The sequence below is a fragment of the Cyphellophora europaea genome (assembly GCF_000365145.1).
Source record: "Cyphellophora europaea CBS 101466 unplaced genomic scaffold supercont1.5, whole genome shotgun sequence".
Taxonomy (NCBI): Eukaryota; Fungi; Ascomycota; class Eurotiomycetes; order Chaetothyriales; family Cyphellophoraceae; genus Cyphellophora; species Cyphellophora europaea.
The window spans coordinates 257,827-284,700 of NW_008481811.1; the positions used below are offsets into that span (position 1 = coordinate 257,827).

The 26,874-nt window shown below is 53.9% G+C and overlaps 10 protein-coding genes across 10 annotated transcripts; 3 read left to right on the forward strand and 7 right to left on the reverse strand.

Annotated features, from left to right (window-relative positions):
- Positions 1-473: 473 nt before the first annotated feature.
- Positions 474-1,891, reverse strand: HMPREF1541_05373 (uncharacterized protein; the record flags this gene model as incomplete). The annotated part of the gene is made up of 2 exons (XM_008719713.1): positions 474-1,786; positions 1,834-1,891. The coding sequence occupies 2 exons, from the start codon at positions 1,889-1,891 to the stop codon at positions 474-476; spliced, it is 1,371 nt and encodes a 456-aa protein (XP_008717935.1).
- A 467-nt stretch (positions 1,892-2,358) lies between these two features.
- HMPREF1541_05374 (uncharacterized protein) lies at positions 2,359-4,158 on the reverse strand (the record flags this gene model as incomplete). Its single annotated transcript, XM_008719714.1, has 1 exon — positions 2,359-4,158. One exon carries the CDS (start codon positions 4,156-4,158, stop codon positions 2,359-2,361), a length of 1,800 nt encoding a protein of 599 aa, XP_008717936.1.
- A 1,230-nt stretch (positions 4,159-5,388) lies between these two features.
- Positions 5,389-6,570, reverse strand: HMPREF1541_05375 (uncharacterized protein; the record flags this gene model as incomplete). The annotated part of the gene is made up of 3 exons (XM_008719715.1): positions 5,389-5,730; positions 5,781-6,478; positions 6,525-6,570. The coding sequence occupies 3 exons, from the start codon at positions 6,568-6,570 to the stop codon at positions 5,389-5,391; spliced, it is 1,086 nt and encodes a 361-aa protein (XP_008717937.1).
- Positions 6,571-7,658: 1,088 nt separating this feature from the next.
- Positions 7,659-8,540, forward strand: HMPREF1541_05376 (uncharacterized protein; the record flags this gene model as incomplete). Its single annotated transcript, XM_008719716.1, has 2 exons — positions 7,659-7,794; positions 7,843-8,540. 2 exons carry the CDS (start codon positions 7,659-7,661, stop codon positions 8,538-8,540), a joined length of 834 nt encoding a protein of 277 aa, XP_008717938.1.
- Positions 8,541-9,145: 605 nt separating this feature from the next.
- Positions 9,146-11,435, forward strand: HMPREF1541_05377 (uncharacterized protein; the record flags this gene model as incomplete). The annotated part of the gene is made up of 3 exons (XM_008719717.1): positions 9,146-9,356; positions 9,405-9,516; positions 9,563-11,435. The coding sequence occupies 3 exons, from the start codon at positions 9,146-9,148 to the stop codon at positions 11,433-11,435; spliced, it is 2,196 nt and encodes a 731-aa protein (XP_008717939.1).
- Positions 11,436-13,723: 2,288 nt separating this feature from the next.
- HMPREF1541_05378 (uncharacterized protein) lies at positions 13,724-14,951 on the reverse strand (the record flags this gene model as incomplete). The annotated part of the gene is made up of 3 exons (XM_008719718.1): positions 13,724-14,008; positions 14,083-14,204; positions 14,258-14,951. The coding sequence occupies 3 exons, from the start codon at positions 14,949-14,951 to the stop codon at positions 13,724-13,726; spliced, it is 1,101 nt and encodes a 366-aa protein (XP_008717940.1).
- Positions 14,952-16,260: 1,309 nt separating this feature from the next.
- HMPREF1541_05379 (uncharacterized protein) lies at positions 16,261-18,443 on the reverse strand (the record flags this gene model as incomplete). The annotated part of the gene is made up of 2 exons (XM_008719719.1): positions 16,261-18,086; positions 18,140-18,443. The coding sequence occupies 2 exons, from the start codon at positions 18,441-18,443 to the stop codon at positions 16,261-16,263; spliced, it is 2,130 nt and encodes a 709-aa protein (XP_008717941.1).
- A 1,581-nt stretch (positions 18,444-20,024) lies between these two features.
- On the reverse strand, positions 20,025-21,517 carry HMPREF1541_05380 (uncharacterized protein; the record flags this gene model as incomplete). Its single annotated transcript, XM_008719720.1, has 3 exons — positions 20,025-21,143; positions 21,267-21,430; positions 21,481-21,517. The coding sequence occupies 3 exons, from the start codon at positions 21,515-21,517 to the stop codon at positions 20,025-20,027; spliced, it is 1,320 nt and encodes a 439-aa protein (XP_008717942.1).
- Positions 21,518-22,668: 1,151 nt separating this feature from the next.
- Positions 22,669-23,013, reverse strand: HMPREF1541_05381 (uncharacterized protein; the record flags this gene model as incomplete). Its single annotated transcript, XM_008719721.1, has 2 exons — positions 22,669-22,918; positions 22,967-23,013. The coding sequence occupies 2 exons, from the start codon at positions 23,011-23,013 to the stop codon at positions 22,669-22,671; spliced, it is 297 nt and encodes a 98-aa protein (XP_008717943.1).
- A 566-nt stretch (positions 23,014-23,579) lies between these two features.
- Positions 23,580-26,774, forward strand: HMPREF1541_05382 (uncharacterized protein; the record flags this gene model as incomplete). The annotated part of the gene is made up of 1 exon (XM_008719722.1): positions 23,580-26,774. One exon carries the CDS (start codon positions 23,580-23,582, stop codon positions 26,772-26,774), a length of 3,195 nt encoding a protein of 1,064 aa, XP_008717944.1.
- Between the last annotated feature and the right edge of the window lie 100 nt (positions 26,775-26,874).

The window sequence follows — 26,874 nt, forward strand, 5'->3', positions numbered from 1 at the left end:
CTCTATTTGCCCTGATTCTGGCTGCCGCTTATGCCGACACTACTCTACATATGCCAGTGGAGGATATAAAGTGCAAGGACGCAAACATCACACGGATAAGTATTACGGCCATAGAAACCACATCGTTTAGTCGACGACTGTAGGTTCCTTGAATGATGCACAGCGAATCAAGGTGTTTATGAATCGCTGACCGAAGTGCCAACACCGGTGTCTTGTCGCGGCCTCCGACTCCTGCAAAGCCTTGGGGACTTGTGCCTAACCTCGACCGGATAGCAAGAATCACTTGGGGGCCACAACGTCCTTAGCACACTTGATCCACAGGACAGTCACTTTTGAAATAAGTCCATATCCTACGTCACTACTATGTGACTGATCTCCAGCAGATCTGTACCGACGTCGATACCCAAGATCGTGCCTCAGCCCTCAAACACCTCCCGCGGCATCATGGCCGGCTGCATCGCTCTCCGCCCCAGCTAACCTCTCCGCGTCATCTTCTTCTCCTGCTTCTTGCGATTCTTCTCCGCTTCCCGGTCTAGGAACTTCCTCTGCTCCTCAGCACTCATGCCTTTGAGCTTTCGGTCGCGCTCTTCCTTCTTCATCTTTTCAAGTTGTCTCAATCTCTCCTCTTCCGTCTCTTTATCCGCAACCTTCTTGAGCTTGCTCTTTTCCGCCTCGCGCACTTGATTGACCTTGCGCATCACTTCCGGCCGGAAATGAGCCTGGCTGACCAGGTGGTCAGGAAGGCGGAGGAAAGCCTGGAACAACGGGAGAGTGGAGCTGTAGTCGCCATTGCTGGGCAGGCGCAAGGAGATATGGATGCGCTTCTTCTGCGTCGTCTCGTCGATCGTGGCCGGCTTGTCGGTTGGTTGGTCGGTAATGATGAGGTACTCCAACAGATCTCCTGCCTTCTCGACAGCCGAGACCAAGTCCTTTGTAAGCAGGGTCTCGGTGATCTCGGCGCTCTCGCTCATCACAGTGGTCCAGTCTGGAAGCTTAGCGTTGTCCTTGGTGAAGGTAAGAGAAGCATCGTAGCGCTCGTCGCGGAACTTGCGCATCTCAAGCTTGCTCACGATGGCGAACACGAAAGGATCGTACGAAGAATTCCCAGTTGCTTTGACCTTTTCTACTTCTTCCGCACCTGGCACGCGCGGTGGGACAAAGTTCTTCTCGTTGCCGTCAAACGTATAGAGCACGGCTTCAACGCGCTCTTTCTTGGGCTTGACCGAGTCGAAGAACATGCCCACAATCTGCTCCGCAATCATCTGCGCGGGGTTCATGCGACGGTGCAGAATGATCTTTGCGTCCATGAATGCAACATTGGCGCGGCCGCTGGCGTATGTTTGATATTCGTAGGCAGCCTGCTCTTTCAAAAGGTCATCCGCCAGATTCTTGCCATCAAGCTTGTTCGCGGCTTCAAGTAGACTGTCACCCTGCGTCGCTTCGGAGGCAGAAACATCCTTGGGCGCACGGTGGTAGCCAACCAAGGCAAATTCATTCTCGAGCACAGGTTGGTGGACCGCCATCCACTTCCTCGCCTTTCTCTTATTGACCGACGAGCCCCAGAAATGAATTAGGAGAGCCAGAAAGATAAATGGAATCAATGTCATCTCCAGATAGAAGTCCGAGGGTTGTGTGCGTTCCCACACACGATACCATCTTGTGTATGGTACGACCGGCCCTCGTCCCAGAGGTCCGGTGGGCTCAGCAGCGGCTGCATCGGCAGGAGAAGCTGGAATGTGAATTGGAGACGGATCAGGAGCCGCGGCGAAGTCGGCGAAGTCTGAATCTATGTCGGCATTAATGCTCCTTGGTGATGAGTAGCTTGCGACTGACCTGCGTCTTCTTGCAGTGGCTTCTGTTCGCCGCCCACTACCTTCTTGAAAAAGTCCATGGTGATGAAGATGCTGCGGACACTGGTATCAAGTCAATGACCCAGGAAGAATGCCGCGCAGTTATGAGATCTAGGATAGCGATGAGAAAGGTAAGAGAAGACCGGTCGGAGCAAGGTGGTATTATTTCGGCGGAGGCTGGAGCACTTTGGGGATTTGTCTTGGGGCATCCGACAGCTCCCCACTCTGAAGCGAGAGTGGATGGCCAAGCCTTTTCTGTTAGGACAACCAGAAGGTCCAGAACTGCAATCGCAAAGTACTTGTTCCTAGAGGCGAGATGCGTTGTGCATTTCACTATAAAACACTAATAATACTCCTTCCCACAACTCAATATATGCCTATGCTCCTCTTACATCTATCTGTCGTAAATTCGTCAGCCATAGCAGGGATGTCGAGTCCGGTATGCGCCCAATTATACATTGACCCCAAAACGCCACGCTGAAAATCATTCCCATGCAGAGTCAAGGTATTACTGCGCATATGCTGGAGGAGGACTGCTGGTAGCTTCACGCGAATGACCAAACGTTCCTTTGGTTCGCTCCTCTTCGTATCGCTTGGCCAGCTCACTGGCCATATTCATCATCCATGCTCGTTCAGCAATGCTTCCACTGTTGCTGGAATCGCTGATAAATTGCAAGAAATTCGGAAGTTGTGCTTGCGAAGGGCCGGACATGGTCTTCTGCGAAGCGGCAAGATCGTACAGTGCGTTATGTCGAGACAAGCTGTGCTCCGGTGCTGCAGCCTTGTCATCTGGTAGACACATAGATGCTCGTGGCGTTTTGTCAATATCAGTGTTCAGAGGAATTGGAAGTCGTCGACGTGCCCGGATAGTTTCTTGCGACGCCTGGTGGTGGATCGAGAGTTCCGGGCCGCGTGAAGTCACGAAGTCCGCAGAGCTAGAGTTCATGTAGCTTGGCTCACCTGCCTCGATGCCCGGCATAGATACAACACGCCGTTCGTTCAGAGATCGTCGTGGTAGGTTCGGGCTCGCTGCTGGACTCAGAAGATCGTGCTCGTGACCGAACATTGATGAGGTCGTAGCTTGAGGTGCAGAGAAAACTGACACACCCTCGGACGTGCTCTCTGTGACGCTGGCCGAGTCGGTGACGGTCGAGCCATCCTCGATAACAGTCTCCATTTCTCCGGTCTCAGGCTGTTTCCGTAGATTGACAACGCGCTTCTTCCTCTTCCTAGTCTTTCCATGGCGCCCACCACCTAAGCTATGCGTTGTAGTAGTTGACGGAAAGCTATACAGCGAGGGCCGCGACATTGCAGTGTCTGCAGTCCATGCGCTGAGGCTCCCAGCATGAGAGTGCGTTCTGGATAATGCTGGCGTTGCCGCTCGAGATTGGAAAGCCGGCATTTCACCTCGTTCTAGCGGGCCAGTCCACGCGCGGAAGACCGCATCTCGAATCGAGGGAGTGAACAGTGACAATGTTCGGTGTGAATCCGTCAAAGATGCCAAGCGGATAAGATTCTTTTGGGAAAAGAGCGATTGGGTTTCAATAGACGAATCCAGTGACAACGAAGCGATCTCAGCCGCAGACAGAACATTGCCTTTCGAGTCAACCGGATCTTGAGGCGGACTAGCTAAAGGGTCAACAACACCCCCATCGCGTGGAGTCTCGGCAGACTGCTGTTCGGAGACATCCACGGTTCGCTGTTCAGGTGACCAGAAGCTTTGCGACAGTCGATGGATAATAGCAGGAAGCTCTTCCATGAGCAGATTCCGAAGCTGTTTCTCAATTTCTTTCTGTATGTGATTGGCAACAAAAGGTATTGAATCGAATGTCGAGCTAACGCGCAAGGATTCTAGCGGATCATCTTTAAAGACGATTGTCAAACCCTTCTGTTTCGAAAAGACTAGTATAACAAAGCCTGAAAGACGGATCTCAGATAGCGTGATCTGGAGAGGTATCGTCAAACCGGTCGCGGCGGCGAGCGGCTGAGGTGTCGCAAAAGCATTTCTGGTTGCCAGGAAGTTGTTCAGCGGATTGGCCTGCACTTTGGTCTTCAGCGATAGAACCGCATCACCCTGGTATCGCATCTTGAACGTGCCCCGAAATTTGTCCTCGGCCAGATCGCCAATCTCGACAATCTCGAGCTCGGGAGGGATCTCGCCGAGGTTGAATTCGCTCACGAGGAAGTCATCAACAATGATGACGGGCCGCGGCCCGGCGCGATTAAGTGCATTGGTGAGCAACTCCTTCGCCCGCTGATAGAAGGATGCATCCGTGGCTAGCGGCGACCAATTGAAGTTGAAGGCCATGGTCGAGGCACAACTACTGCCTTCCCATTGCTTTCCGGAAGGTGCGTGAGGAGAACGTCGATAAAGACCTCGCAGGATCCAGGCACCGGTCAAAACAAAGACTCGCCCATAATTTAGATATCTCGCTTGAAGGGGTGGAGGTTGGAAAAGTCGCGTTAGACAGGCAGTACCCTGGCAGATTGTGATGTTATGAGGAGATGGCTTTGATTGCTATCGGCACTTGACGGCGAGTCGGGAAAAATCGAAAACATCACATCCGTTGCCAAGGTGAGTAGCCCATTTCGGCTGCGGGGATGGCCTCCTTCACTCTCACCTGAGCCTTTCACGGGGTCTATATATCACACCACAGATTCTGCAATAAGCTTGAGATGTACATCAACGATTCGGTGCACCTGAGTACCGCATGAGTTACATGGCTTATTCGACGAAGGCACAGAAGGAGCGTCCATCCGAGAGCGTGACCCGATTCGCCGGGTCGAATGCATGCCTTGGACAGTGCACCGGACATCGCCTGGCGAACTATCACATTCGACAGGCCACTTGAGCAATACAACTCCGATCGTCTGGTTTTCCCAGTAGACAACCTCGACTCGCAGGGAATCGCAGATGTGAAGGTAGGAAGCCTCTTACATAACGCCAAATTAGTGGTCGTATCAGCATTGTCCCACTCCCTTGGGATGCGATGTGACTTTGGTTCGCAATAGGGTAGAAGATCTTTTCATGCTCCTCTCGCATATGATGCAGCCTTTGCAGCTACGGTTCTGATCACAGTTGTATGAGTGTATATACGTTTGATCTTCAGTTTGAGGCCTAGCAGATTCACCTGCAGTGTTGACGGTTATATTCTTGGCCTCGCTCGTTACTGAATCGCGACAAGCTTCCAATAATCACGAACAAACAGACAGTTTCAGTAGGGAACATTAGTTCACTTTCTTGTACATCGATCTGCTACACAGATGTTGATACAGTTTCTTCTCCGCCAGAGTTCCCAGAGTAGGGTATCCAGAACTCCTGCACTCACCGATGGCATGGCCTGAATTCCCCATGTTCGAACCCAAACGAGCCTTCGCACATTTGATGAATGCTCACGCCGGAGTGACATTTGAACTCGAACACAGCTCGCCCGTATGCTAGCGTCGCCTCAGGACACGATATTGCATTGCGCCAAAGGAATGGACCAGCCCTACAGCGATCCATGCCCGGCGTATAGTGTAGTATTGCTCGGCCAGCTCACTGATCGGCCAGCATGTTCTTGATACGTCCCCAGTACCTTGGGTGTACCTTTTGTTGAATCTCTTCCTTTGACAGCCACGCGAAGTCCTCCCATGCCGCATTCTCCTGAGCCACGTCCGCCTGACCCGCGAATATGCGAGTCTTGATGAAAAAAGTCTTCTCGCCCACGTCTTCCGCCGTGTCGTGAACGGATTGAACCTGCTTGTCGTCCTTCTGCTCACCATCTTTCGGCGCCTCGATACTGGCATGTTCGAATGCGTAGTGCCCGACAGGGTGGCGGGCCACCTGCCAGGTGTTCATGTTGACACCACAAGTTTCATCAAGGACACGTTGCGCAGCCTGGAGTCGTTAGCAAAAAGGCACCGTGCCTTGAAGAATATACTGCATACCTCGGCCACACCTTCCCTCTCTGCGATCGTGCCACTGGGAAAGATCCAGTTCGATGGCTTCCCCTCCTTTGTTCTCTCCCGAACGAGCAAATAAAGCGTTCGCTGCAGGCTACGCTCAAGACTCCGCTGGTCGTTCAACCGGTCAGCCTCAGTCGTCCTCCTGAGACCCGCTGTGTTGGTGAGGCCAGAGTCGCCCGCAAACTCGGTACCCCGACCTTCCTCGCCGACTAGCTGTTCCACAAGCTTGTCAGGGTTCGCAGTCTCATCTCCGACCAGAACCTCGTCGTTCCAGCTGTCCTTTGTCCAGGCATTGTACTTGCCAATATCGCGGGTAGCGACTCCACCCCTAGCTGTCTTGTTCGTTCGCCAGTGCTCGAATGCGGGTGTATCGCGCTTGTAGTAGAAGTACTGGGTAAAGGGAAGGACTAGCCTCTCATTCAGTCGCCTTTGGTATAATTGGTGTGCTTTTTCGAAAGGATGAGGATCGGGTGTAATCAAAGGGGTGCGTGCCAGCAGTACGCCGGCTTTGACAGTGAACTTCGGCTGTGATACGGGACCGGGAGCCGGCTCATCAGGGGTCAGTTGAGAGACAGGCGCTGTCTCAGGAGTGGCATGCGCTGCGGCGGCCGAGGCGTACGTCCGCTGGGAGAGGGTCTGTCTGCAGGAGCGGCATATCGAAGGTCGGGTGGTTCGTGGTGCTGTCCATCATCAGTATCGAGCATGAAGCGGGTTGGTGAAACTCACAGAAGGCAGCGACGAGTCGCTCGGCGCCTCTTGACCGCGGCGCCATGGTGAGATGAATGGCAGGAGATGCTCCCTGGTCTCACGATGCTCGAAATGCTCTCGAAAATGTTCAGGCCGAAAATGGCTTAGTGTTGGACTTTCCGAATTGTGATCCGCTCCTCCAAGATTTTCCTCCAAGCTGCTTCCTCAGAGAATAATCTATCTTCACTTCAAGTCCTCTTTCTGGCAACTTGACCGTTAAGAGATCTGATGCTACCGTTTGTAGACGCCGAAATATCCACTTCTCGGGTTGTCCGCATGTATTTGATACAGAAGAGACGAGCCGCGATACATCGCAATCCTCCCCATTCTCTCCTGTTTAACCTGACATACTGTGGCCAGGAGCCTGAACGATGTCTTCCTCGGACCTTCTGAATGCGCTGTCCAGTACATCGAGATGTTGGCCAGGCAAAGCTTCGTGTTTACACAACAGTTGTGGGCCTGATCAAGTACAGACTCGGATCATTCAGTCAGCAGCATCTCCTTATCATCAATTGCTCTTGTCTCACAGCTCTTTGATCATTTATACGATGCAATATTAAATCAAATGGAGTCTTTTCGCTAGCAGGACCTTTGCAATGCATATGCTGGTACTGTTAGATAGTAACGCCATACATCTCACTATATTGCTCATGTGTCGCTGAAGCTCGAGCCTCTGCGGCAGCTACTTCAGATACTTGTTGTCTGCGTAGAGTCTTCGTACACGCGCAAAGCATATGAACAGCCAAAGTCAAAGCCTTCGCCCAGAATATTGAAACGGGTTGTAATAAGCTGGGTTCCCCTGTGGATGCAAGGCTATGCGAGGCTCTCAGACGAATGTCGACGATAAGACATTCTTATCAAGCTGTCTCCGCGGGAGAAGTATTGTACAAATGCTTGGTGCCAACCACACGTTATGATCATGATAGGCGCTGGAATCCACCTATTGGCGTCCACCTAAAGTCAAGCCATGTATCATTCGGCGAACCGTGTCCGCAAAAATGTCATAGACTGTGGCATATATTCAAGCTGTGTTACTCTGTGCTTGTCGAGGACTCTCAAGGACTGAAACTGCATATCCACCCTCTCAGCCTGCTTGAGTGGGCGTCTGTCATAATGGCCGACTTGACAATGCAGTCAGAATCGAATCACTTCAGTCCATATCGCGCTGATGGAAAGCTTTACGGCTTTGTCTGCGTAGTTACGGGAGCTGACCAGCCTATTGGTGCTGCAATCGTTGCTGAACTCGCGGGTACGAATGAACAGCTCCTCGTCAACTACTGATGCTGACCTTAGGTAGCACACGGGGCGGCGTCGATCTACGCTTGCACCTCTTCTGCTAACGCAGCCAACCTGCCTACTTCCGACACGGCGCAAACCATTCACTATCCACACCTCGAACCAAATGAGCATTCGACGCTTGCACTAATAGATGAAGCGTTGAATGCATTCGGCCGCCTCGACGTCTGGGTTTGCGCTTCAATGTCGGCGGGTCCTGGCACGGTCACCGCTACCACGCCATCCGATTTGATGGCAGCCTTTGAGCACAACGCTCTATCGCCTTTCTTCGCTCTCAAATATGCACCAGCTGCAATGGCTAAGATGACCGCGAAAGGCATGTACGGCAATGCAGCCCCGAAGGATCAGAGCTACGGGAGCATTATCATCGTAACATCCACCGCGTGTGAGAAGGCTTCGGGTGGGCCCGCCTTCACGATGTCCTGTCATTCGGCTCTCGGAGTGGTACGTAGCGGTGTGTCAGTGCTTAGGGGTACCGGCATCAGAATCAACGCCATTTCTCACAGCGGGATTGATATGGGCGGGGAAGTCAAGGCAACAAATGGGAATGGCACGATTCCTGTGGGCGGTAAAGGTGGACTGGAAAGAAATGGATCACCCGCCGAGGTCGGAAGAGTCGCTGGATTCCTCGCCTCGGGTTTCTCTTCATACATCACGGGCTCAAACCTGAAAGTAGATGGAGGTGAAAGTGTGCTATAGATCGACAAACGGCAGAGTTGTCGTCAACAAGGGCCCGAGGTACTAGCGTTTGACGAGTCCAGCTTCCAGTACGGCAGAATTTATTTGATCAGCATCGCTCAGCCCAACGAGTTTGTGCTCTGAACAAACAGGTAGTGTGCAAACAAGAGTAGGTAAGATTCATGCTAAGCCAGAGACAAACAGAATGCCTGTGATCTTGGCACACAAATTGACCTTACGCAAGACAGTAAAGCGCCGTCATTAGCGTAGACTGCGGACTTCAAGCTAAGTTGCCGCGTTTCTCGGGCTCGTAGAATTGTACCAGACACTTCCAGCACATCACATCGCAGCGACAATCTCTCACATACGCATCTGTATCGCTGAAGAGAGCATTCAAGGTCAGACTAGCTGCTAGGCATCTGTAATATTAATCCGGAGTCATTGTTTATCCGGGCGACAGCAAACACGCGACCCCTCGAACCTGCGCCTCCCCGAATCGATTCACTTATGGCTTCTGTAAGTCATCGCTCCTCCTCTTCTCTGCTCTCTGCTCTGTAGCACTATCGCTGGTGGTGGAGATGTACCTCAATCCGCTCCCTCCCCACGGGCCTCGCTACCCCGGAACCATGCCGCCGCCGCAGTTCGGGTCGCTGCCACACATCTCACGGGATCCATCGCTAATGACCTTCCAGCCTCGTCCTTACCCTCCTCCAGGCCCAGCTCCTTACATGCAGAACGGCTCTGGCCCCGTTCCCGGCGCTCGTCCTCTCTTGCCAGATAATGGCCGTGTGATCCAGTCCGGTCCCACTCGAGTTCTTTGCATAGCGGATGTTCGAGGTAAGATTGCCCCAGCATGATCATCAACCAGAATCTGACTTGTCCTAGGCAACCTGCAGTCTCTGAACGACCTTGCGAAAACTGCAAACGCCGACTACATTCTTCACACTGGAGACTTCGGTTTCTATGATAACACCTCTCTAGAGAGAATAGCCGACAAGTAAGCCGTTATCAATATCGAGCGCCACCTCACTGACAAGTGACAGGACCCTCAAGCATGTCGCGCAATATTCTCCCCTCATCAGTGACCATGTCAAGCGCCAGATCAACCAGCCGCCTCAGGGCCAGCCTGCGAAATCCATCAAGAGCATGTTCTCGCAAGACCAGCTGCCCCTCTCGCAATTGCCGCTACTTCTCAACAAGAGCATCACTCTCGATGTCCCGGTCTACACTGTCTGGGGTGCTTGCGAGGATGTAAGAGTCTTGGAGAGATTCCGCTCCGGCGAGTACAAGGTCGACAACCTGCACATCATCGATGAGGTCAACTCGCGGTTGCTTGAGATCGGCGGAGTCAAGCTGCGCCTACTGGGCCTTGGTGGTGCTGTCGTTATCCACAAGCTCTTCGACAACGGTGAAGGCAAGACCTACATCGCCGGTGGCCAGGGTACGATGTGGACCACCCTGCTTCAGATTGGCGCTCTCATCGACACTGCCAACCGTGTCTACGATCCTTCGGAAACCCGCATCTTTCTTACTCACGCCTCGCCTGCGAGAGACGGTATCCTCAACCAGTTGTCAGTGACCTTGAAGGCTGATTTCTCAATCTCTGCCGGCCTCCACTTCCGCTATGGCTCATCGTACAACGAGTTCTCTGTCAATCCTTCCTTGGATCACTACCGTGGGAAACTTGCCGCTTCCAAGGCGTCCTTCAATGACGTGTGGGAGACTGTGCGCGCCGATGTCGAGCAAGCCATCGAGACCAATCCTAGTCACAAGCTTTTGCTCAGCCAAGCGCTCGAGATCATCGAGAAGATGCCTGCGACGGCTAACGGTGGCAATCCATTTGGCGGTCCTGTCGGTGGCAACCCTGCTGCCGGCCAAGTCGACGAATCCGCCTTCAAGAACATGTGGAATTTCAACTTGGCAGATGCAGCTTTCGGCTACCTGGTTCTAGAGGTCGATGGCGGTCGTATCGGAACTGAGATGCGAGCTCAAGGTTTCAACTTTGCGCACCGCAGTGGCAAGCCCACTCATTCTCTTCCCCAACAAGCTGCTCCTGTTGCGCCAGTCACTGCTCCTCAAGGTCCTCCTACGGGTCCTGCTCAAGGTCGCCCTGCGTTCACCGCTCCACCTCAGCCTTTCCCGCAGCCTCCTAGACCTCAGCAACAGCAGCATCGTAACACTGCGGGTCCCGGTGGCAAGGCCAGCACCCCTCCAACTGCTGCGTCTCCGGCCCCTCCTGTCACTCAGGCCAAGCCGATGACCCCTCAGCCATCCACTACTGCTGTACCCACGACCAGTACTCCGGCTAACACCAACGGCACTGCTGAAAAGGGTGACGACAAGAAGCCTGCCAGCCCGGCGGCTGTCGACCGCAAGCAGTCCACAGCTCTTTACTTGAGTCACGCTGATAGTGAAGCCGCTGCGCGCGAATATATCCCAGACCCCCACAAAGAGAAAATCAAGTCCCTTATGTCGTGGGGTAAATTCCACAGCGCCTGGAAGATCAATTTCGACACCAATGAAGACGCTGCTGCCGCGCTCAAGGCCGGCCAAGATGAGATCCAGAACAAACGCAAGGACGGCACTGCCAAGTTGCCTTCGCTCAGCTTCTTCATGGATAAGAGCGATCGATTCCATCGTGACACCCCTTCTACGGGTGCAGGTTTCCGAGGCACTTCTCAGGCTGCCAGTGCTGGGTCAACCCCGCGCGGTGGCCACCAGAGTGGCGCTGCATCTGACTCCGATGGTGGTAACCGCGGTCGCAGTAGCTTCCGCGGTGGCCGTGGCCGTGGTCGTGGCGACGATCGGGGCGGCCGTGGTGGACGTGGTCGTGGCGGCTTCCCGAACAAGGGCGACAGCGACAGCAAGCCCGTGGAATCGAAGCCTGCTGAAGCGAAGTCAGGCGATGCTGCTTAGAAGCCAGCTCTGCTGCTACGGTGGGAAGCTTAGATTTCTGTGCATATTCCCCAACAAAACTTCGATACATGCAATTGCGACGGCGCTACGGCTATGGGTAATTGATTTCCATGGTGGTGAACCGTGGATGAACGGATCATCGAAAAGCGTCTGGGAAGCTTGGTCCTTGGTTGAGAGAGGCATCGAGCGGAGATGCGTGAATCATTGGGCAACTTCATAGCGGAGTGTGAGCGGGCGCCAGATGGTCTTTCTTGCCTTTAGGACAGACGGTGTCGATCTACCAGGTAGAGGTAGTCCGGCGATCTTGATACTGTACTTTAGATGGCTACTTTGCACGAGCTAGGTAGTTGAGAGAGAGAAAAGAAATCAGATTAAATGGAAGCTCCTATCCACGATGACACAGGCTCGAATGTCCGCGTGTGCATCGCATTTTCTTCTGACGCAACCCAGCGGTGTCTATGGAGCGTCGTCGAGGACCGCCAGTCTGGCGTACCCGATGAAGCTGGCGCCTGATCTAGATAACTTGTTTCAAGCGTTGCCTTGAATACTTCCTCAGCACCTAACTTCTCCGGTAGTAGACTAGCCTCTTATGCTAAGAGGTGTTCCAAAAATGCCGCCCCCGCTAACCGAAGGCCATACGGTGTAGTCTCGGCTGTCAGTCCGTGCCATAGGATGTAGCAGCGACGATGGCTGTATAAACAGCTATCACTGTTAGTTAACGAAGTTCGACGTCATCGCACCCATCTTGCGACCCCGAATCAGAAATCCAAAAGCAGCCAACACGTGTGTATTCCTCAGATGACATGCGATGCATGTTTCCGAAAACATCAGGCCCCACAAGGCAGCTACAAGGCACAAAATGGCTGTCCCACAGCTGCAAGGCAATCAGGACCAATGTTTTGTGATTGCTTGGCACCAAGTACCAACGACTTGTAAACTCTCTCGCCGACACGCGGTCCATAACATCACAACACGGACACACTGTGACATGTGCGGACTCTACGCGACGCTTCTGGAAGCTGTGTGATTCCTATATCGAGCACCAATGTGCATGTATACGGCATGAGGCTGAACCCACGAATCATGTCTGCCAGCCACTTGAAGCATAATCGTGGAGCGGCGATGGCGAATCGTCGATCACAAATTAGAAACAGGCCGCTGAAAGCGCCTTGTTGCCCAACGCGGTACACATACTGCTTCAACAGGCTGTCTCATGGCCTGTTTACATCTGCCACCTCCGATCAAGCCCTTGCTAGCCGGCCACGTGCAAAGAATATTCTCCTTACGCCCACACTTTTGGGACCTCTGCTCAAGCGCGCACTTCTCCGGTCACCTTCGAAACGGAGCAGCGAAAGATGTGGTAGCTAGATGCGGCAGGAGTAGAGCATGGGCTGTTTCGCGATTGCACGCCGTTGCCACTCGCGTTGCTCCTCGCCCGAGGGAGTAGTCAAGTTCGTCGGTCGTTATTTCGATGCTACCTTGAAGGCATTCACAGCTCTTTCCGGTTTTCGGAGCAATAACAACACAAGCGATGGGAAGAGTAATCCCAAGACTTTGAAGATGCTTCTAAGAACCCTGTCTGAAAACCATTTCATGCTTTCGTTCAGAGAATGCTGGGTGACCATGCCACTCATCACATCTGCCTGAAGTATAGACACGTTGTCGATATGCGGAGAAAAGGGTTCGTTGGTGGAAATAGGCAACGCGAACATGGTGTATTGACGATAGCAAACGATGCGGTTCCTACAATTATTACGATTTCTGACGCTTTTGGACTTGATCCGATGTATCAGGTCTGATCAAGCTACTGTAGCCCACACATTTGTACCGCTGTAGACTATTGCTTACTGGCAGCACCATAACTTCAGTTACATGAGGCCAAAATCCACCATCCGGAAGTCGGGAACATCAGACGCCTTGCTGTTGCTTTACCAGCGTTGTGGGTGCAAACCTAACCCAAGCATACGCTCGATCTGTTGCTCCCAAGCACGAAGCTCGTACTAAAATTATAAATGAGAACGGACCACGCTCATCCAAGTAAGGAACGCTAACGAAGTAGATCGCTACTAGCTAGCGTTTGGTAACACTCAGGGACAATCTGGCTGTTAAGAAGAGTACTTTGTATCTTCGCTTAGCTTCACTGTGCTCAGGACAAGTTAACAAGACCTCAGAATCCTCTTCTTCCGTACAGAACCTCGATTCTTCAAGCAGGGACCACGGATTCGCAACAGATCGCCATTCGTCGCGCAGTAAATCACGGTCCACATCATTATTCTTCAGCAAGGATCCTAGCCAAAAGCGCTCATCAGCTCCACAGCAACCTCACGCCGCCGCCACCACCACCACGACTGCTCATCTCCACCGACGCCCTCCCAGGGCGGACGCACGAGACCACCACACAGGACCGTGGCTTCATCTGCTGCGGTCTTCGACCCGGCACCCGGATGAAAGTGGTGATGCTGCTGATCTTCAGGGTCGTCTGGTGCCTCCTCGTTGTCAGTGACCTCATCGCCATACCCTTCGTCGTTACTGTCGTAGGCGGCCAGGAATTGTGCCTCGCGCTGCCGCCTCGCCTTTTCACACACGAGGGCGTCGGCATCTGGCCCGAGTGGGCGGGCTGCTGCGTTTGGCGCTCGACGATGCATACCATGGCGTGCATGAACGTTGTGGCGACTTCTGCGGTGGTGAGAACTGGCGCATCGGGTCCCCAGTGAGCGGGCTCGTCAACGCTGCTCCGGGTCTCGGGTTCATAGGTCGTTGATTCGTCGTCTATACACTCGTGAGCAAGCACCCCTGGCAGATAGGGTTGGACAGGGACATACCGGTCAAACAATCCTCCCAATCATCGTCATCATCATCATCATCACTCTCACTTCCCCCGTCAAGAGCACCCTCTCCACCAAGAAGACCCTTCAAAAACTCCTCCCACACGCCCCTCGCCGCCCCTCTCAGCCCATCACTCGTCCAACGCTTGTAGAGCCACCACGCCTGCAGCACCGCACCTCCAACGAGCACACCCGCCCACGACACAGCCAGCGAATCCAGCGCCGCACCCACCACCCAAACCAACCCACCAAACACCCCCATCAGCACAATCTCCCACAGCCGCCACCCCAACATCACCACCGCCAGCACCGCCCCTCGGTACGCCACAGCCCCCACAACCACATCCCTCACCACCACCACCTCCGCAACCACCTTTCCTGCCTTCAACGCATAAAGCAGCAGAACCCCCGGCCACGAGTCGGCGACGGGAAGCCATGCGCCCGCGCCGGGGCGCCGGCGCAGGTACGCGGCGCAGCAGCGGCAGCGACACTGTTGGGGATGGGTGGCGCGCGCGCCGAGGTGGGCGGAGATGTCTTGCTGGATGAGGGTGCGGGTGGCTTGCAGGGCGAGGGTCAGGAGGAGGGCGAGGTAGAGGGCGAGGAGGGTCAGGGTGAGGAGGTGGATGAGGCGGGCGGCTGTGGAGGCGGCGTGGGAGAGGGGGAGGAGAGGGATGGGGGAGGGGGAGAGCATGGTTGGAGGAGGGGGGGTTAGTGAATGAGCTGGTCCAAGGAGGAGGGGTGGATATGTCGTTGTGAGTACCGGACGGTGAATGCGGGTTTGTTCAGAGATCGGTCGGTCGGTCGGTTGGGTCGGCACTGATTTCTCTCTGCGAAATGTATGTGTGTGTGTCCAGGAAGGGCAGTGACTGCCCAAACAGTCTGTGAACGAGTTTATGTAGCGATAGAGCACGCCGCGCAATAAAAGTGCGATATATATAGGCCGTATTCCACGGGTAGGTAGGTACTCACTCGCACACACCATCCAGGTACTCACCAACTAAGCCACCTATCACCCATGTGAAAACGTCCACAGACTCCATCCAACAGGGCTTTCAAATAATAACTCTATCAATCAATCACACGCATAGTGTGCCCAAAGTCTGGTCCAGCAGTAAGTATTCAGGCATCCATCCATCTGCCTGCTACCAGTACCAAGTACCAGCTAAACCACCACACTCTCAGACTTTTGCTTCCCACGTAGTCGTACCGGGTATGCATTATCATAACACAGCTAGAGCCTAGCTTTAGGCAGGCAGGAAATGCACAAGCCACGGGGCCCTCAGGGCATTCACCGACGGAAGGGAAAACAATGTCCGATCACATCAACGACCAACCTATATCTCTGTTTCCATACTCCATGGGCCAGGAATGCTTCGCACATATCACGTATACTGGCGTTAGCTTCGAGCTGATGGTGACTCTGGGGGCGAAGGAGCTGGAAAAAATAGGAGCAGGTAGCCTCGCGCATAGAGGGCTAGGGTGTATAGCCACGGCTAAATCCGGGAGGCTTGGCAAAGCACGCGTTTAGAATCCTGACGCGAGGACCTACCTCAAAAAGGTACCACCACTCTCTGCCTTGGGTTGCGCAGAAATGGAAGTTCAAGTTTCAGCTAGCTAGGCAACGAGAACAAAAAGCGGTTATCGCTGGGGAGTCATATATTCGTGAGTATTAGAGTATCTTTGTGCATTGCACTGCACCTTTCCTTGCCCCGTCCCCAGCCAGTCAGTCGGGCAGGCAGGCAGGCAGGCACGCGACATGAAAAGTCACAATGTTCCTTTGCCGCTGTACATACATTCCAGTCCAGTCCAGTCTATACACCCATCCCTCGTCCCCAACAAAGCCACAGACGGCCCAACCCAGCAGGGACTTGGGCTCGCTTTTTTGACGCTATGCACAAACTTCACAATACAAACAAAGAGAAACGAAAATCCAACGCTTGCGGAAAAAGCAGAGACAAACAGTGAAGCCAACCTCGACGATTCACCACATTAACCGTTTCTTAATAACGGTAATTGGGCGTGTTGTAATCGTACCCGTCCCGATATGGTTGGGTGGGTTTATTGCTTCCGAAATCCAGCTGCGGCAGCGTCGGCTCTCGGATGGAACTTTCGGAGCGGTTGACGCTGTGGTAGCCGCCCCTGCCCGTGCCCATGCCGGCAGCGTCGTGCATCAAGCCCCTCTCCTGCGAGGGGTCCCGGCTGTGGTCGGTTGCCTGTCCTCGCATGGGTTCGTATGCGGCGTCGGTCTCGGCCATCTGCTTCTTGCTGCGAGGCGGCGAGGACGAGTAGGGTTGGGGCTCCATGAGGAAGGCGTCTCCTTCGAGGTCGCGCTGTTGCTCAGCGAGCTTGGCGGCCTCCTTTCTGCGCTTGCGGTGCGGGTTGTCCTTGCAGCAGTTGATGATGGCGTTGACGAGGATGAGGATGGCGAGCACACCGGTCAGAACGGATTGCACGACGATCAGCACCACGCCGGTGATGGTGCTTGTTGTCTGTGCGATACCGAGTTCCTGGACAAAAACCAAGATACAGATGACGGAGAGCACGCGGACGACTTGGATGATGATGTTGATCCAATTGCCGGACTTGCGGTTGTAGGGGCGCGACCACAACAGGAGAATCAACATCAGAGCCTCAACGATGAGTTGACCGGCAGACTGAACGAGACCGTGGCCGGTACCCGCGGCGAGAATGCAGCCCTTGGCGAACATGTAGACGATGAAGGGAATGAACAGCCACCAATAGCCGGTCTTGTAGTTTCCGTAGAAGATGTAGTACTTCTTCCAGGTCGGCTTGTCGTCAAAGAGTCCCGAGGCGTTGCCATGTGTCTTCTTGATCTTGCGTACAACGCTCGTGATCTTCCAAATGTAAAAGCCCAGGACCGCGGTAAATCCAGCCAAAACGAGCCCCGCGAGTAGTTTGGCAGCCCACGAATCACCGTGGGTGAATTGGAAGATACAGTAGAGCGTCCAAATTCCGTAGAGTAGTAGAATCAAATTGACGATGGTCTGACCCATAATGCGCCAGTATTCCTTGCGGAAAGTAATGAGCGACTTGGGATACTTGCCCCAAAGCGACCATGCCTCGAGAATGACTTTGAAGAGGAGGATGCCCACGACGATGGCTGCAACGACGATCGAGAAGACGAGCAGGACGGTCATGAAGGTGTTCTCTTCAGGGACCGAATATTGCTCGACAAAGGCGGTAATGCCATCGACATTGACCTTGTCGCCCCCATCCTCGGCACGTGCGACCAGAGAGCGCTTGATGATGTCGCTGTTGGTCTGGGCGGTGCTGTTGTCGGGAAAAACAAGGGTGGCGTTTTGTAGGAACTCATAGTTGGACTCGGTCAGGTTGCCGCCTGTCGCCTTGCGGAAATTGTCGATCGACCTCTGCATGCCTTCCCACGGGATCACACCGGTGGAAAACGCGAAATTTCGGGTGAAACTGCGGTAAACGCTAGGGTAGTTGACGGAATGCATGCCGTTCATGGCGATACCCTGAAACCACCACATGACCTCGAAAAAGCCCGGGCTTGGTGTGGATGTGCCAGTGCCTCCACCTGAAGCAGCGGCACCGACCAGGGAGGTGACCAATGCGCCCGCAGCGATGGCAGCTGCCACGTACGAGACAGCGGCTAGCTCGACAGTCTTGCCGTTAGAGATTCCCGAGTCGATACATGCTACCTGATCGCCGCCATCTTTCGCTTTCAGTATCATCTTAGCACTTCCATCAAGATCGGGAACACTGAAGGCGATGCTAGGAATTTTGCTGATGTATTCGGAAGGAATCTCGAGTGAGTCTTGTGCGCCGAAGGAGCCTCTGGGAACTGCAGAGAAGTGTTAGTACTGTTCAGAGTCCGTGAGTAGGGCCATGACCTACCTGGACATAATTGTTCAACCTTGTTGGCCTCGTCACATGGATCGAACTCCTGCTCGAAGACCTTGATGCCATACGCATCGACGACCAGAGTAGCTGTCACTTCCTGCTCTTTATCGCTGTCACCTTGAACGTCGAAAGTAATTTCGTTGCTTCCCTTGTCGAACGATATGTCAAGTTTATTCACTGTGATCGACCCATCTCCTCCGCAATCTGAAAACCCATTGGTCTTGAGAATGCTCTCGGCGTACACAGCTGGCAGCACAGCCGTCGACGCTAGAAGCGCCAATGCAGATGTCCGCCACATGGTGTGCAGGAATATGTGTATAAGGAAAGGATTGAGGGTCAATGACCCTTTATTTCGCTGCCGCCTGTTCACTGGGCGGATTCGAGTCTGAAGTTATGAAGGTTTCGTAAAGGAATACGGTCGAATGCAAACGAGAGTCGTGCGGTCGCTGTTGAACGAGTGAAGCGAAAGTGTGTGTGTAGAATGAAAGCAACTTGGGATTGTAGAGAGTGGTGTAGACGATTCGAGTGATCAGCGGAGGGCAGCAGAGGGAAATAGGTAATGGGACGGTCTCGAAGCGGCCGATCTTCGCCATCGCGTCAAATAACCGGGGGATGCTGGAAAAAAGCCGCGCGAAAAGCTGCTAACTTTCGCCAAAGGCAGGGGTCGAGCATCCCCAACGAATGGGCGCTCCTCAGGGGTAACCAAGTAGACTTTTAGCTAGGCTCTAGCCTACCCGGATCTGTCGTTTTGTGGTGGCTTTGGCGGAGAGCGGATCCCCATCGCGGGTCGACAGGTTTCAGCGTTACAGCGTCTGTCTGTTGGTCGAGGGCGACTAGGACGTCCGCCCCAGGCCCTAAGAGCAGACAGTGAGGGGCTTCCACATGAAACACCTATACAAAGTGTGTCGTAATACGGAGTACTTAGTAGGGCTAGAAGGTCAGCCGGGACATAAAGGGGAAGTATCCTCGCCAATGCTATTCGACAGCAGAGCACAGTACCTCTGGACAGCATTTCGGATTACCGTACGACAGGTACGCATGTACTTTTCGATAACGCCGTTAGGGAGAAGAGCGGGGGGAGGCTTTGAGGCGCAGCCTTCCAGAAGCGAGACATCTGGCTTAGCCACATCCACATCATGCCGTACCCCGATGGTTGTTTATAATGGAACATGAGTGCATTCCGATGTATACTTGTAGGTACCAGATAGTGCTCGCGTGAGGCACCTCGTAAACCCAAAAAGGGCCATTGCAGATGTCCTCGTATCACACTCGCAAGCGCCTGCTCTTCGCGGCCAGCTTCAGCTTTCAACACGCATATGGTCCTCCAGCTTCCGCCAAGTTAGAAGGGGTCGTCGGCTGTGGGTCGTGGGATGATGGGACGATGGATCTCGGTGGCTGCGCGTCGTCTCGCGTTGTGGCTGACGGGACCAAAAGTTTTCCTGTCCCGGCTTCCCAAAAATATCATCACGCTAGGCAATAACAGGAATAGTGGGACCTTTGGTAGCGCAGGATGCTGTGACCGTTGACACTATTCGGCGCGAACTGCACACTATCAAATACCACCGTAGGAATGGGGATTGCACTATTGTGAGGCAGTGAAATACTGAGCAGTATCCGTGCTACGTAATGAAGACTAGCAATCCGAAGTTCGTCATTCATACCTGAATGCTTGATGCCATTGGTAAGGTGTTGGATCACCCTTTTGATAATCCGTGGTGATGTACATGAAGAAGAACCGCCTAGCTCTCCTATTCCGACCTTCGTCAGAAGCCCGTGCCCATCATCTAGAGCAACAGCTTGCACATGTCACTCCTTCCATGTCGTAGAATACCTGCAGACCTCTTCGCCGTGTCTAATGCCAACACCGAGGCCGCGTCAACTAACCGCGTCCGTAGGGATGATAGCGACCTCCTCGTCCGCCCCCTCCGCCGCCACGCCAGTTTGCACCTGGCTTGCCTGCGTTTTTCGGACCAGTCGGTGCATTCGCAGGAGCATTGCTGGGGCCAGTTGGAGCATTCTTGGGAGCCTTGCTGTTGGTGGGGGTGCTGTTGCGCATCGGTCCGACAGAGCCTCGTCCGCCCTGGTTAGCACCCTCGGGCTGTGGCACGTCATCGTACATGCCTTCCCACGACTGCGGTCCTCCACCTTGCTGTGCGCCTTTGGGTCCACCAGGAGGATGTGATCGACGAGCTTGGTGCTCGTACTTCTGCTGCTCGAAGGCGTTCTGCTCGTTGGGCGTAAAGCCCGAACCGCGTCCTCTACCAGCTGGACCTGTAGGAGGAGCTCCGCCACCCATGCCACCGCCGTTCATGCCACCCTGCATCCCACCCATCATTTGCATCATCTGCTGCATCTGCTGTGGATTCATGTTCTGGCCGCCCGGGCTGTTGCTGCCACCACCTTGCATCTTCTGCATCTGCATCTGCTGCATCTGCTGCATCTGTTGCATTTGAGCCATCATTTGAGGATTCATTTGGCCCATACCACCCATGGCATTGGCCATCATCTGCTGTTGCATCATCGAGAAGTATTGCTGCATGCGCTGCCAGTACTGTGCCATCATTTGAGGCGACATACCATTCATGCCTTGCACTCCCGTACCTTGATTTTGAGCCACGCTGTTGTTATTGTTTCCCTCGCTGCCATAGCGGTCCTCGCGTCCAAACTTGCCGCGACCACGACCTCCACGAAAGTCTTCTTCCTCGCCAATCTTGCCTCGGGGTTGAGCTCGCTTGACCTCGATCGGCTTGTTGAGAATCTCTAGAGGGTGATAGTCCAGTACTCTCTGAACTGCTAGGTCGTTGTCGAAGGTGACAAAGCCGAAGCCTCGCGGACGGCCAGTGTCTTTGTCCATCATCAGGGTCGCGTCGATGACAGTGCCAAATTGGGCAAAGAAATCGGTAAAATCGGCCTCTGTAGCATCTTGACTGACGCCGCCGACGAAGATCTTGGCAGTCTTTTCTTGCTCGTCTTTCGGAATCGCACGCTTCGGATCGATCTGGTGTTGCATGTGTGAGCTTGACTTCTGAAAACGCAACCTGCGCCCGCGGCGAATATGGGAGGGTTTGGGACCCTGCCGAATCTCCGAGCCAGGCTGATGGAAATAATGGGATGTGCTTACGATTTTGCCGTCAAGGAAGTGTTCTTTAACCATAACGGTATTGACCGTCTTGGGGTCCTTGAAGGTCAGGAAACCAAAGCCCCGGGATCGGCCAGTGGCTCCGTCGCGCATGACAGTGCATTCTTGCACCTCGCCAAACTGGGAGAAATAGTCATGGAGAGATTCTGTCAGACAATCAGAAAGGCCGAAGGAGGAGCAAACATTGATGGCTTACGGTCCGTTGTCTCCCAGTTGAGACCGCCAATGAACATCTTTCTGTAGAACAGCTATGTCAGCTATCAAAAACATTGACAAATAACATGACATTGCAACAATGATGTAGATCTTTCGTTGAACAAGGGCCCTCCACTGCACCATCGTGCTAGAGTCGCTATGGGTTGTTGGTGATGGCCATGTCGTGTATCTGGCGAGACATGGCGTAAGCTGCCGGCTGCCGCAGCATGCGCAAGGCCGAGCAGCGGGTGGAAACTCATACACCAAACGCGCTCAAGCTTCCTCGCCGACGCAGCAGGGCGTGACCGAAGCGGATATTGCGGGATCCCAGCAGATGATACACAGTTTACCAAGACAGTCGCCCCCAGACAAAGGAGGGGGCTTCGATGGCTGGGCTCGCCGATGCAACACCAGAAACACAAGGCTCTTGGGTTGAGCATGGTGTTGTCTCTATTGGCCCTGGAAGACTCTCTGGGCCAACAGGAGGACGATTGAGGTTTGGTATTTGACTTGGTTGCCACGCTTGCGCTGGGCAGCATTGCCTACTGAACAAATGCCGACGCGCAAGCTGAGGCTGCTGTCTCGCGTACCAGTGTTGGATACTTGTAGCACCTATATCCTGTCTGACTGCGGTATCGTATAGAGGTATGTGTGTCTTGGTCCTTTACCATATCTCGTACCGTACTATGGTCTGAACTGAGGCGTAGTTGCGCTGCTTGTGCCCGTCTGAAGCCATGCAGGGTTCAAGACAGCTGACGTGATGAACGGCTGGAAGCCATGTCCTCCACAGCCTGCGGGCTCATTTATCCGCCACAATTTGCGTGCTTCATTGTAGATCTGATTGCTTGCACGTGTGCCATCAGGGCTGCCTCGTGTCCCAGACCAAAGTTCCATCGCCCATGATGAGTGTTTTGGGGCACAAAGTCTGTCATATTTCCATAGGGCCTTTCCGGTTGCAGCCGGGGGATAGCAGCAACACTTTCAACGTCTTTGTCGGTAACTGTCGCATCACGAGGGCATCATACCAAAGGACGTAATACGCAGTGCCTCCTTAGAAACCGAGAAGCCCAGCCAGCCACCGGCGCCTCAGACTCTCTCCGTAGGCCTCGGATTGCAATATCGCCTACCTCCAGTTTCCACCGCCGTGGATGAAAAGCAACGACAGAAAGTAAACAGCAATGAAACCCACTTACCCGTCTTCTTTCATCTGAATGCCTGGCTCGACATCTTTCTTCGTTGCAGCTCCATCAAAGCCCATGTCAGAAGCCCCATTTGTAGGCTGGTCATGCATGGCTGCGTCCATCTCGAAGGAGGTAGGGTCATGGCCAGTATCCGGTTCCTCACCGTAGCCGGGCGCACTGTCAGACTTGACAGGCTCTGGAGCTGAAGGTGCGGCGGGAATCTGGTCTTTGGACGGGGCACTGTCATCATTGTCGTAACTGCCATTGTCAATGGTTGCGTGATGATTCAGATCATAGTAGACTTACAGATCGGCGAAGAGATCCTCCTCTTCCATGTTGTCAGTTTCCGCCATGATGGTGTGAAGGGACGCGAAGGAGATATGGACGCTGCTTTGACGCAAGCTGGCTCCTAAGGCCGAATCAACCCAAGCAAAACAGTGCCTTGGTTGGTCTCACAGCAATGACAAACTGATCACAACGGATGTCCAGGGAGTTTGACGGGAAAGAAGTGTCCTTTTAGGATCGCTTTGCGCAAAAGAGAAGGAGTAGAAGGTCGAACGAAGCTGGTGATCGTGTGCAAGGTGAAGTCACAAGTTGCAAGTTGGAAAGCGTCGACATCTCCGCAAACTGCGCTGCCGCCTTGGCACAACCGCGGCTTCGCGACACCCTGGGAAAGTGAAAGTGAAGTCAATGTGAAAGGACTCCTTAACAAGAAACAGTCGGACTGTATACAACAGCCCTACACTCTGTTTAACGCTTCATCTTTTATCATCATCCAGTAGGGGTAGCCCTGTCCAATATCCACTGCATTTGTCGCTTCTTCCTTGTGGTTGGCCCCCAACAGCCCTGCTTTCCCCGTTCTCGCCTCTTCCCCGACCGCGAACAATGAGCTCGCCGTCCAGATAAGGACCATGCAATTATGTCAAGGTCAGCTTCGCCGGGCTTGCCGGTGTATAACACCGATTCAACATCAACTCTACAAGTCCCCGGGCTCGCTCGCCCATCAGGCCTGTCCTCATCGATAACGGCGACCTACTCCTTTCTGAGCCCCGACCAGACGGCAGAACGTGTGCAGACGTCGCTTGCGAGTGGCATATCGGCATCGGAAGCACGAAGTCGCCTTTCGCAGGATGGGCCAAATGAGCTGCCTCATGAAGAAGAAGAGCCGCTTTGGTTGAGATTCCTCAAACAATTCAAGGAAACATTGATTCTTCTCCTGCTCTGCTCGGCCGCAGTCTCGCTCTTCATCGGTAACAGGGACGACGCCGTGAGTATCACGCTTGCAGTCACGATAGTTGTTACAGTGGGCTTCGTCCAAGAGTACAGGTCTGAGAAGAGCCTCGAGGCGCTGAATAAGCTTGTACCGCATTCAGCGCATGTTCGGCGCGCAGCTGGTCAAAGGGCTAAAGAAAGCAGAGCCGAAACTGAGCATCTATCGAATGGCTCAGCCGGGGCGGCCGTCCAGCAAGGCTCCTCTAGCATCCTTGCATCGCAGCTGGTGGTCGGAGATCTTGTTCTCTTTTCCACCGGTGATCGCATTCCAGCCGATATACGTATCACAAAAGCTGCAGACCTTACAATCGATGAGTCGAACCTTACGGGCGAGAATGAGCCGGTCGAAAAGGACTCCCACGTCCTTCAGGCCGAACAGAAACCAGAAACCAGACCAGCTTCACCAATGTTCTCCTCGGACGCGGCGGGCACTGTTGGGACTGATGTGCGTCTCAACCAGCAGCACAATATAGCTTTCATGGGCACCTTGGTCAGATCGGGCTATGGTGAAGGCATCGTCATCGCGACTGGAGGGAAAACCGAGTTCGGTGCAATCTCGCTATCCTTACAAGAGATCGAGGCCCCCCGAACACCCCTTCAACATTCGATGGACCTCCTAGGCAAACAGCTAAGCTACATCTCGTTCGGCATCATTGGTGTCATCATGCTCATTGGGCTGCTGCAAGGCAAGCGAGTTCTGGACCTGTTCACAATTGGTGTCTCCTTGGCTGTTGCGGCCATTCCTGAAGGCCTCCCAATCATTGTGACCGTGACCCTGGCCCTCGGTGTTCTGCGAATGGCCAAGCGTGGTGCCATTGTCCGGAAGCTACCTAGTGTTGAGACACTGGGGTCTGTCAACGTGGTATGCAGTGACAAGACTGGCACACTCACCATGAATCATATGACCGTGACTAAAATATGGCACTTCGATGCAGGGCAGCCGTTTGCCATTGAAACGACAGCGGACCCCAGTGCAGCTGTCAGGACCATTCTTCGGGTCGGCAATATCGCAAACAACGCGAAGATGTGCACGACCAGTTCAGACACTCCGGCTGTCGCCTCTGCTGCAGCAGTACTTTCCTCGACTAGAGATCCGAGTGCGGCAAGTGCAAAGAGCCGGTGGGTAGGGCAACCTACTGATGTAGCCGTGCTTGACTTGATGGATATCTTTGGCGCAGACGATGTCCGTCCGCAACTTGCACCAAGATCGAGCGAAACTCCTTTCAGCTCCGAGCGGAAATGGATGGGTGTCATCATTCCCAACTCACTCGGTGAGGTAGCCAATACATACGGAGCAAGCGAAACTGCTTATATCAAGGGTGCGCTAGAACGCATCTTGAGTCGATGCGATACCTATCTTACCAAAGAAGGTAGAGAGGTCATACTAGACGAAGCCCGTCGCCAAGAAGCTACAGTTGCCGCCCGAGCCATGGCGGAAGAAGGACTCCGCGTGATCGGCTTCGCCAGCGGCACCGTGAGAAAGCCAATGAGTCGGAGTTCGACGCCAGGGGTTGGCGGAGCATCCTTGTCACGGTCCGCCCAAACGAAGCTGGACGAGGACAGTTTCCAAGGCCTCTGCTTTTCCGGCATTGTTGGTATGAGTGATCCGCCTCGAAAAGATGTCCACAGGTCAATCCGAAGGCTCATGATGGGTGGTGTCAAGGTCATTATGATTACTGGCGATGCTGAGACGACCGCCGTCGCCATCGCTCGGAAGCTTGGGATGGGAATTCATTCGAGTGGATCCGATGCTCGCTCTGTCCTGCGGGGGGACGAACTCGACAAGATGTCCGAGCACGAGCTGAGCGAAGCCATCTCCAGCACAACGATATTCGCCAGGACTAGCCCTGACCATAAGATGAAGATTGTGCGTGCACTCCAAGCACGAGGCGATGTTGTGGCAATGACCGGCGATGGCGTCAACGACGCCCCTGCCCTCAAGAAAGCCGACATTGGCGTCGCCATGGGCCTGCTCGGCACGGATGTAGCGAAAGAAGCTGCCGATATGATCCTTACCGACGACGATTTCTCTACCATCCTGCGCGCCATTGAGCAAGGTAAGGGGATTTTCTACAACATTCAAAACTTCATCACTTTCCAGCTCTCCACCAGCGTTGCGGCCCTCAGCTTGGTCTTGCTCTCCTCACTCTTCAACTTCCGCAACCCTCTCAATGCGATGCAAATCTTGTGGATCAATATCCTCATGGACGGTCCACCTGCACAATCCCTGGGGGTCGAGCCGGTAGACCCACGCGTCATGACTCAACCACCGCGGCCCCGCAATGCCAATGTCCTGACACCGCGCTTAATCAGGCGTGTTCTCACTCAGGCAGCGGTGATCATGCTCGGTACGTTCTTCATGTATATCCACGAAATGGGCGAAGACGGCCAGCTGCTCTCAACGGCGGCTTCTGGACTTGCTGCGCGCTCTGATAGCCATTCTGTGACCTCGCGAGTTGTCACCAAACGCGATACAACCATGACATTCACGACCTTCGTGCTCTTTGACATGTTCAACGCACTGACCTGTCGGTCCGAATCCAAGTCTGTCCTGCTCGGTGAACTCAAGTTCTTCTCCAACAAGATGTTCAACTACGCTGTCGCGGGGTCTCTTTTCGGGCAGTTATGTGTCATCTACATGCCATTCCTGCAGCGCGTGTTTCAAACAGAGGCAGTCGGGGTGTGGGACTTGATTCGTCTGATCGGGCTCACGAGCAGTGTATTCTGGGTCGACGAAGTGCGGAAAGTGTGGGCGAAGAAGGGTGGACGTTGGGCTGGTAGGTTAGGTTTGGGGGCAGGTTGGAGAGGCATGCGCATCAATGGTTATTCAGTCAATGTTTAGCATGTACTCGCGTTGGAAAAGAGAAGGAAGTTCGAGTTGCTTATGGGTTCGATGACGGCGAAGAAGCAAGCAAGCAAGCGCTGCCTTTGGATACCTAGAT